Genomic DNA, 10,267 nt, shown 5'->3' with positions numbered 1-10,267 from the left:
GTGTGTGTGTGTGTGTGTGTGTGTGTGTGGAGTAATAAGTGGATTCAACGACGTTTGACGGAACTGTACACATCAAAGAAAAATAATGTGTAAAATGCGATATTGGTATTCTGCGCAAAGTGGTATCTAGAGTATCAACACCCAATTTCAATGTATCCTGCGAACGCCGTCGCCAATGTACAGAAACTCCCTTCGTCTTTGCAACCTAGTGATATGTGTGATATTGTACAAGCGGGACATGAATAAATAAAAGGGGAATCTAAGTCTCCTAGGCCTTGAAGTTGGCCGTGGTCCATTCTTCGTACTCTTTTTTCAGTTCTCGTTGGACCCAGGGAATGGTGATGGCGGTCCAGATACCGGCCCAGAGGAAGGGCAGAACCCAGCCGACCTGTGCTGTGTTAGTCTTGATAATATGGAAGAAGTACGATTTGGACATACAACGTAGGCAGCGTCGCGCTGAATAGTGAAAATGATGGCAGTAGCAACTACAGCGCAGATAATGGCGCCAATGGCCCAGAAGAGTGTCAAGCGGTGCAGCATCATGCGGAAGCCCTTGCTGGCCTGGTATCGGAGATTCAATCGCTGACGGAACTCAGTGCCACCAGATCCGTCAACAGCGCAAATGTCTTCAATGTATGCATAGATGCCGGGTCGGAGCGGTGCGCCCTGGGGTAGCGAAGAGATACGGCAGGGTGCAGGCACGTTCATATACCGCAGGATGTCGACGAGAAGGAGCTCGCAACCAATGGCGAACATCATGGTCGGCGCGGGCATGGCAAGGACGCGAATTGGCGGGTCGTGGGGACATGTACCACTGCACTTTGTTAGCTGAGCTTTGTTGGGACGGACGGAGAACCTACGCAATAAGCTCAATCATGACGAAGAACCAGCCGACGGACAGGTTCCAGTGGAACCAGTCGAGATACCATCTCTGCGCGCCGATGACCCTGCAACTGGAGCCCTTCTTCCATAACCTGTGGAAGCGGATGAAGTATTCGACAATCGACACGGTTCCAAGCAAAGCGGTACTGATACTGAAGACGGCGTTGGCAGACAATTGGTCACGCGTCAGGCCATACCACATGCCAAAGTAGAGGCCGATGGGCATGAAGACGCAGTCGAGGATGATGAGGGTCCAGAACCAGAAGATGGACTTCTTGCGGGTGCGCAGCGTGTACTTGAGCGGCGGCGGGCGGGTGAAGTCGGGGTCATCGTAGGTGACCTGGGTGTGGGGAAACTGGGCGTGGGGATTTGGCGACGGGACGCGGCTTGGTTGTGCGCTGGGGTTGAGGCTGGCAGAGTTGTTGACGGGCGTGGTGCTGCGCGGCTGTCTTTCGTCGTCGCTGGCGCCGTCGACGTGCATGCTGGGTACGGGCAGCGTGTCGGCCTGTCCTGCAGTCGTCGGTCGAGATGCATCAGCCTGAGGCGTCAGCGGCCTCAAGGGCTCCGTCGAAGATTGCTGCGTAGCCATTGTGTGGAGCGGTGGCACGATGGGGTGCCCAGGGAGAAAAGTACGGGAGCGGCGGGAAACAAGAAGAGTCGGTCGCGTCTTGTCCGGATGCCAACGGGTGAGATTGTGTCTTGACACTGTCGGCGTATCTTGGGGGAATGGCCGTATCATGGGGGAAAGGGTCTGTTAGAATCCGTCAGCACCGTGCAGGCCGTGAATCTGCCTATGATGTCACGCCTGGGGCCTCGTTTGGTGCTTCCAAGGTCGCGCTTTCCCTGGGCGGATCTGGCGCATGCTTGGGATGCTCGGCTGACGCATCTCCGTCCTCTAACCTCGCCACCGGGCACATGCTCCAATCCCTCCATGCACTGTGCAGTCAGTGTGGATATGTGAATCGATATTACTGATGGGCTCCTTACGCGGCCTCTTCCTGTATTCTTTCGTGCTCCTCGCTTCCTGTGCTGTCACCAGTAGAGGCGGCCATGCCACTCAACACCCCCTGCCCGATGCGCAAGCCGCTCGTAACGGAACTCTAATTTCCCAGAAGCTGTTCTGGGAACTCGAAGAACTCGCGCGCATTGTCGATATATCCTACTGTGTAGGCACCGCCGGTCTGGGCATCCAGAAGCCCTTCAGGTGCGCCAGCCGCTGCGGAGACCGCGACTTTGAGACTTTCGAGTTGGTTACAGTAAGTGGCTGCATCCAGCAACACATCGCACAAGGTGCATGAGGTGCTGATATGTCCAGGCATGGAACACTGGCCCTTTTCTATCTGACTCCTGCGGCTACATCGCTCTGTCGCATTCACCTACCAACCCGCGTCTGATCCTTGCCTTTCGCGGCACCTATTCGGTTGCCAATACCATCGCCGACCTCTCTACCATACCGCAAGAATACGTGCCATACCCAGGCGACGATGATGATGGTACCTCGGACTTCATCGCCCCGAGTCTAGACGTAGACGACGATGCGCCACCCGCCGAGCCGCCCAAATGCGACAACTGTACTGTACATACCGGCTTCTATTCCTCGTGGCTCAACACCCGTAAGGTCGTCCTGCCACATGTATCCAAGGCTCTGGACAAGTATCCCCATTACAAGCTGGTCTTGGTGGGACACTCGTTGGGCGGTGCCATTTCGACCCTCGCCGGGTTGGACTTCAAGGCTCGTGGATGGGACCCCCATGTGACAACCTTTGGCGAGCCTAGACTAGGCAACAAGGAGTTCAACAAGTACGTGGATGAGCGCTTCGCCATCACTTCGGATCACGACAACAACAAACTTCACCGTGTCACCCATGTCGGCGACCCTGTTCCTCTGCTACCACTGTCTGAATGGGGCTTCAGTATGCACAGTGAAGAGATCTTTATATCCGAGTCAAGTCTACCTTTCTCAGTTGCCGACATCCACTACTGCGACGGTGACGAAGACCCGCACTGCATTGCTGGGAGCGACCAAGACAAGCCTGCCTGGGGTGTACCCACTCGCTTCAAGTTTTGGCAGCTCTTCTTCGCCCATCGCGATTACTTCTGGCGATTGGGTTTGTGTTTGCCAGGTGGTGACCCACGAGACTGGTACGACAAGTATCCTGGGCATAGCACAAATGACGGAGACGATGATGTGCCTGAAATTATTGAATTGTAATGACACTTGGTCTTTTGCCTGTAATGTTTTAAATCGTAATTCGTACACCAAGCCCTTTTATATGCTTCTCAATACTAAGACGTGTGACAACGCCGAGACCATCCTTACGCCGCGCCTGCAGACCATGTTACTTGAAGAGAAAAAGACCTTTTAGTGGGTGCCGTTTTGGCTGTGGGCCCTCCTCTTCGCGACAGCGCCAGCAAGCTCAGCGAGCACGGTCTCGGTGGTTTCCCAGTCGATGCACGCGTCGGTGATGGACATGCCGTACTCGAGACCAGCCTTGCCTTCCTTGGGTACCTTCTGAGTGCCAGCCTTGATGTTGCTCTCAATCATGACACCCATGATGGCCGTCTCTCCAGCCTCGATCTGCTCAGCAATTGCATGCGCAACCTTTGGCTGGTTCATGTGGTTCTTCTCCGAGTTGCCGTGGCTGCAGTCAATCATCAAGCGCGAGTTCATGCCCTTGGACTCGAGCTTCTCACGCGCCTCCTTGACGCTCTTCGCATCGTAATTTGTGCCCTTCTTTCCACCGCGAAGGATAATGAAGCAGTCATCGTTGCCAATGGTGCCGACAATGGCGACGACACCAGGCTTGGTGACGGAGAGGAAGTGGTGAGGGTGCTTTGCGGAGCCAATGGCGTCAATGGCGACATCGAGAGTGCCGTCTGTGCCGTTCTTGAAACCAACCGGGAAAGACAGACCTGAAGCAAGCTCACGGTGGAGCTGCGACTCTGTAGTCCTGGCGCCAATTGCGCCTACACTGAACATATCGGCCAAGAACTGGGGAGAAATGGTATCCAGCATCTCGCTCGCCAGGGGCATGCCCTTCTCAGTCAGATCAGCGAAGAGCTGTCTTGAGATGCGCAGGCCCTTGTTGATCTTGAAGCTGTTGTCGATATCCGGGTCATTGATGAGACCCTTCCAGCCTACAGTTGTACGAGGCTTCTCCAGGTAGGAACGCATGACGATGAGGAGATCATCCTGGTACTTCTCCTTGAGCTTCATCAACCGGTCGCAGTATTCGAGGGCAGCGGCAGGGTCGTGGATGGAGCACGGGCCGATGACGACGAGCAACCGCTTCTGTGCATCTTTGCCTTGGACAATTTCCACAGCTTCGTCACGCGCCTTGAGGACTGTGTCTCTTGACTTGGCCGTCTGGGGGATTTCACTCTGGAGGAGGTCGGGAGGTGTGAGGGGGTTGTAGCCCTTGATGCGCCAATCTTCCGAGTTGTGCGGGTCGCCGACAGCTTTGTTCTCGATGTGGAACTGCGACGACGTGTTAGAGTGTGCGACTGGTGGCGGCAATGGATGTTGGTGTACATACAGACATAGTTCAAGAGAAGACGCAGGAAAGATTAGGAGGATCTGGGTATATGGAAGGAAATCAGAGACAAAAACTCTGAAAAGGACAGCGACTGTGGTTTTATTTGCTCTTCTTCTCCTCGCAGACGACCAAGACCTTTATGAGTCGAATGTTTTCTGGTATGACGGCGGAGTCGGAGGCGCCCTCATTGGTCAATGAGCGGGGCATTCGCGCCGATTTTTAGGTGGCGCGGGGTCGAGCCTCAATCATCATCGCCGGTCCGGCCACGCCCTGGCGCACAAGGATGTCCTCGAGAGAGAGTCATTCGGCCCTATATTGGAAGCTGGTTGCAATGCTCCGCGAAGCTTGAGACGGGTTTCATTATACGGCCTTTGGGCGTGTTCAAATGCAAAAGTAGAGATATCTAACATAGACAGATATGACGTCATGGAGAGCTCCGTGAAGCTATGTATCAATACAGCGCATTTCGGAGTACAATGATGAGTACCAACGGACATGTACATCTTTTCAGAATTCGTTGGAGATTTTTCTGATGGTCAGACTGAGTTTTACGAACAGTCGCTCTGGTGCTATCATGAGAGCCGCATGTGGATGTTGCACCCTACATAACAAGCAACATTCAACAAAAGGAAGTTAACAGCTGTGGGTAGTGGTAAGAAAACGACGTATAACTTTAGAGATCCTTTTAAGGCTTTTACATGTACTACATCCAGCTTTCGTGATTGCACTGGAGCGGTCAACTAGGCTTTAATAAGTGTGCCGTCATTGCTCTCCACCGACATCATACGTCACAGCCATGCCATACCGAAGGAGCCGTTGCGCGCCAGTCTGAAGCTAATACATAATCTCGAACTCTGCACTGCACTGTAAGAAAAAAAAACACTACTCACGTTCAACTTTTGCTCGATCACAGTTCATCATGGGCAGCCTAGACTATAGATCTCTCCAAAGCATCCCGATCAGCTACGCGACATGCTCGCTCGGATCGCCATCAAACCCTCCGCCTCTCCTCGACCGCTTACATGCTATATCCACCGCAGGTTTTACCGCCGTCGAGCTTTCTTTCCCAGACATCCTCTCCTACGGCCAGACACTACTCGGCCATGAAGTCGAACCGTCCAATTATGACGAGCTATGCAAAGTAGCAGGCGAGATTAAAAAAGAGTGCGACAAAAGAAGCCTTGGAATTATGATGTTGCAGCCATTTGCCAATTACGAAGGCTGGCCTGAAGGCTCCGATGGCCGCAAAGACGCCATGGACCGGGCTCGCGGCTGGATCCGCATCATGCAGGCGTGTGGGACAGATTTGCTGCAAGTCGGATCGACGGATTCACCCCTCGAGAAACTAGACAGGAGTAAGATGGTGTCTGACCTCCAGGTTCTCTGCGACATGCTCAAGGAGCACAACTTCCGACTAGCTTACGAGAACTGGTGTTGGTCGACACATGCACCTGACTGGAAAGACGTTTGGAGTATCGTTCAGCAGGTAGACCGTCCGAACATCGGTCTATGTCTTGATACCTTCCAGACTGCAGGTGGAGAATGGGGCGATCCTAGGACGGCTTCCGGTTTGCGAGAAGATGTATCCAAAGACGAGTTGGAAAAGCGGTTCCAAAAGAGCCTGGAAGAGCTGAGCTCCACCATTCCCAAGGACAAGATCTACCTTCTGCAGATCAGCGATGCCTATAAAGTCCCTCAGGCCTTCGATGCTGAGCGTGACGATGCAGGTCTGCTGCCTCGTGGACGATGGAGTCACGACTTCCGACCTCTACCTTACAACGGAGGATACCTACCGGTTGTTGATGTTGCGAGAGCAGTGCTCAAGACGGGATTCAGAGGCTGGTTCAGCTACGAGGTCTTTGACGGAGGTGCAGACGGCAAGGCTACGGACGTAGACATTGTGGCTTATGCGCATGCTGCGAAGAGTGTACAAGATAGGCTGCTGCAGGAATGTGCTGGTCACAAGGTTCCGGAAGCGATGGCAACAAGATAGGTAGCCGATGGATTTGGAAAAAATGAAATAATGTGACGAACTCGTGTTTCTACCGAATGCGAAGCTGTCGTCTTTGAGAGCAAGGACGAACTGATGATACAGTAAGGAAAGATACGAAGAGATTGGAGAATAAGAAAACTGTTTCGAGGACGACGTCTGTAACCTCTCCTCTATACTTGTCACTGAATATCTCACTCCAACGCACCCGTCGTAACAGCCGTCAAAACTGCCTCAGTCACCATGATCGAGACCACCGTTCGCGTAGCCGTCAACCTCGTGCGCGATCAACTAGTGCATCTTTAGTTAGCCACAAAACGCATCCTTAACATAGGATGTCATGTCCAGGATAAGGGCACCCAGAGTCACTAGTCTTCGGCTTGTCCTTCGTCTTGGTTACCAACATCGTTTTCGTTTCGCCGCAGTATATTCTCGGATAAGGATACGGACAATGCCTGTCCGGCACCATTATGCTTGTGATAACAGCAGGGTCAGTTTTGTGCGTCAATGTTTCGCAAGACGTGAGAGAAGTCTTGAGCGTAAGAAAATTCATCGTGGACGTCGGCTTCTTAGGGATCGATTTCGTAGAGGGGCCGGATATGCTTGGTACGGTCCCACCCTTCGTTTGTGAGCTCGGGTGCAAGGGTAGACCGAGAAGGCTATCGTAAGAAGATATATTGATTGGCTCCTTGGATGTGAAAGTTGGAGACGGAAATGCAGAGCTCGTGCATGAATACACTGAACTCCAGGTGAGTGACGTCGGGTCATGAGGAAGGACGGGCAAGCTAGGGTAGGCCGGCGGATATTGTGACATGAACATTGAGGAAGGAGATATGGAGCTCGGCATTGTGGAAGCTGCAGTCGATGGAGAATCGAAGGCGGTACTCGAACATGTTGATGTAATTGTCAGTGTCGGACGAAGAGAAGCTTCCCCACAGTCAAGTGTGGACACACTCGATTGAGTGGGTACACTCGGTGGAACGCTGGCGATGGGGTTCGAAGTCATCGAATCGACTGTTGTCACGAATGAGCTGGAAAGGATAGGCCACTGCCATGCGCTCTCCAGGGAAGCCGAAAGCAACCCGGTGAAAGCTGCTGTAGATGAAGAAGGCATCGGACCAGGTAGACCGGAGCCATACCGACTACCAGGAGTCCATATTGGAGTGATCGGGTCTTCGGTTCCTAGCCTTGAGTTGCTTTTCACGGTGGTATGGCAATGCTGTGTCGAAAGGCCATGTACTGCGAGCAACAGTGTCGCAAGAACAGCGACGCGCATTTTGTTTCCTCTAGAGGTAGTCAGATCGACGGCAGTAGGAGTCGGTTCTTGAAAATCCGCCAAATATAGACATGTTGCTCTTCCTTGGGAAGGATTATTGTGTCACTACGAGTTCCATCAATGCCCTAGACATGTGACTTCTTTGTCCTTGTTTGACGTAACGTAAAGACTGTCCTACATGGCTGCAAAGCTTGAAGCAAATGTGAAAGACAATGTCTTTGTGTGCTCTTTTCGGTTGATTCAAGCTTGAAAGTGCAGCACATCATTCGCTCATAGTAACATGAACACGGAGAGGCTCATTTCTGAGTTCTACCCTCAAGCGCCAGACCCTAATCTAGAGGTATACATAGAGTTTTATATCATGGAACCGACAGAATACATATATCGTATACTTTCAGTATAGAGTATAATGCATGGATGCTCAAGGGCAGAAGCAAGAAAAAAGGGCTCCATTACAAGGGTGGACCTCCACCGGCTTCCTCGATCCGTCCAGAAGAGTCTTGATCATTAGACAGCAAACATTGCGGGAAGATTTCAACCATTGAATAGGACGCCAATGAAGGAGCTGGTATCACATAGGCTCCAGTACTGCAAGCATTTGGCAACACCCAGACGATGTGACGGAGTAGGGCTGTGGGCATCCCAAAGGTGCCCGTCTTTCAAGATCAGCGAGTTGCTTACTTGGGTGGGATACCCCATTACAGTCCTGCATCGATGCGCTGTAGAACCTCATACCATGAAATATGGTGATTAAGAAGAGCGATCGTGATAGCAGTTGTGCCGTCCAGTTTGACCTCGGCAAAAGTGAAAAGACGGGAGAAGTGGATCTCATAGCCACCGCGTGAAGTATCTCACACGTTATCGTCGCAACACGAAACGCGATATTCTGAGAAGTCGCAGGTCTGTGAACAAAAGTAGAGTCTGAGGTTTCGACACTTCCTGCTTTCCCTTGGTGGACAATCTACGGCCCGCAAGCCGCTCCGTCTTCCCGAAATTTGCGTCCCCTCGACGGCACCCAAGCACCTTGAAGTAGTCGTCGCTTAGCATGCTCAGACACTGAGCCCGAGGAAGTATGTACAGCGCTATGCAGTCATCAAAAGAACGCTTCGATGGAGTAAGCTAGACCGCAAAATGACGGAACCGCGGGCCTGTTTCCAATCCACGGAATACGTACACCATCACATGCAGGGCATGTGGCCTAAGCCTTCTCAACAACGCGCACATCTATACGCCCTTTTCCATGATAGATGGATCTCGCGGACAAACGGCCTTGAACGTTTATCAAAATAAGCCAAGGTGGGCTGAATAGGCTGAAAGGGCGTTCCGTCCCCGCTGTTGGTTTATTGATATTGCTTCCGCGCGTGAGACGCCACCACGTGGAACGTCTTCGACGTCGATATAAAAGATACAAGGAGCCTGTGTTTGGTATTTCGATACTCTGCGTTTGCGCACTCACAAGTCCAATACTACAACATGCCGTCTACTAAAAGCAAGAACATCATTATTACTGGCGGTGCGCGAGGCATTGGTCGCTGCACAGCACGACACCTGCTTTCGTTGCCAGTATCGCATCGCGTTTTCATCATCGACTTTGATGCGGACGAGCTCGAATACACAGTTAATACACATCTAGCCGCCTACGCACCACGTGTCAGCTCATCGATCACCAACCTCCGCAATCCGGAAGAAATTCGCAGCGCAGTCGCCAAAGCCGCCGAATTTTTCGGTGGTCGGATAGATGTGTTGGTCAACAATGCTGGAGTCGCTCGAGGATTCTTCAACGCAGGAAACGGGACTATGGAAGACATCGCTACAGGAGAGCAATGGGAAGCATACATTGCTACCAATCTCAGCGCGCCCTTCTACATGAGCCAGGCCGTCATCCCTTTTATGAAGAGTCAGAACACACAAAAAGACGGTGCGCCAGGCGTTGATCGATCGAAGGATCTGAAGCGCACGGAGGAGTTCAACCAGCTGCCACTGAACCTCCATGGCGAGGACAAGTTGGAAGAGGGAGGCTGCATCATCAATGTTGCTTCCTTTCGCGCACATCAGTCAGACCCAGATTGTGAAGGCTATGCTGCAAGCAAAGGTGGTGTGCTGGCACTCACACAGGCCATGTCTGTTTCATGCCAGCGTTGGGGTATCCGAGTCCTGGCTATCTCGCCAGGCTGGGTTAGCGTACAGCACGAGTGTAAAGCTCGCGATTTGCAGATCAAGGAAATGCAGAACGGATCGTACAAAGAGGTCGCACCACATGAGGAGGAAGCGGTGAAGCGAAGGATGAAGGCCTGGGCGGAAGATCTGGATGAACTCTATCACAAGCAACACCCAGCCGGCAGAGTGGGTAGGGGGGAAGATCTCGCTGAGATGGTTGAGTACGTCATGGGTGCAGGCTTCTTGAGTGGACAGGAGTTGATCTTGGACGGCGGTGCAAACCGGAGAAAGAATCCCAATATTTGAGATGTCTGCATAGATTAATAAAGACATGCGCAAAGCCAACTTGAGAGCTATGCATGCGCAACAGAGGGTTGTTATCAAGTGCGATACGCCGCCAACGCCATGCTTGCAGTTGTATCAGAA

The 10,267-nt window shown here is 52.3% G+C and overlaps 5 protein-coding genes across 5 annotated transcripts; 3 read left to right on the top strand and 2 right to left on the bottom strand.

Annotated features, from left to right (window-relative positions):
• Positions 1-268: 268 nt before the first annotated feature.
• On the bottom strand, positions 269-1,471 carry J4E82_003407 (uncharacterized protein; the record flags this gene model as incomplete). Its single annotated transcript, XM_051729694.1, has 3 exons — positions 269-388; positions 439-814; positions 861-1,471. The coding sequence occupies 3 exons, from the start codon at positions 1,469-1,471 to the stop codon at positions 269-271; spliced, it is 1,107 nt and encodes a 368-aa protein (XP_051590728.1).
• Positions 1,472-1,856: 385 nt separating this feature from the next.
• On the top strand, positions 1,857-3,094 carry J4E82_003406 (uncharacterized protein; the record flags this gene model as incomplete). The annotated part of the gene is made up of 2 exons (XM_051729693.1): positions 1,857-2,138; positions 2,198-3,094. 2 exons carry the CDS (start codon positions 1,857-1,859, stop codon positions 3,092-3,094), a joined length of 1,179 nt encoding a protein of 392 aa, XP_051590727.1.
• A 150-nt stretch (positions 3,095-3,244) lies between these two features.
• On the bottom strand, positions 3,245-4,424 carry AMT16_1 (Phospho-2-dehydro-3-deoxyheptonate aldolase amt16; the record flags this gene model as incomplete). Its single annotated transcript, XM_051729692.1, has 2 exons — positions 3,245-4,360; positions 4,419-4,424. 2 exons carry the CDS (start codon positions 4,422-4,424, stop codon positions 3,245-3,247), a joined length of 1,122 nt encoding a protein of 373 aa, XP_051590726.1.
• A 913-nt stretch (positions 4,425-5,337) lies between these two features.
• On the top strand, positions 5,338-6,411 carry J4E82_003404 (uncharacterized protein; the record flags this gene model as incomplete). The annotated part of the gene is made up of 1 exon (XM_051729691.1): positions 5,338-6,411. The coding sequence occupies one exon, from the start codon at positions 5,338-5,340 to the stop codon at positions 6,409-6,411; it is 1,074 nt and encodes a 357-aa protein (XP_051590725.1).
• A 2,746-nt stretch (positions 6,412-9,157) lies between these two features.
• On the top strand, positions 9,158-10,147 carry J4E82_003403 (uncharacterized protein; the record flags this gene model as incomplete). The annotated part of the gene is made up of 1 exon (XM_051729690.1): positions 9,158-10,147. One exon carries the CDS (start codon positions 9,158-9,160, stop codon positions 10,145-10,147), a length of 990 nt encoding a protein of 329 aa, XP_051590724.1.
• Positions 10,148-10,267: the final 120 nt, after the last annotated feature.

This window comes from Alternaria postmessia (assembly GCF_024291825.1).
Source record: "Alternaria postmessia strain BMP 2775 chromosome Unknown scaffold_14, whole genome shotgun sequence".
Lineage (NCBI taxonomy): Eukaryota > Fungi > Ascomycota > Dothideomycetes > Pleosporales > Pleosporaceae > Alternaria > Alternaria postmessia.
This window is presented reverse-complemented; position numbering and strand designations above follow the sequence as displayed.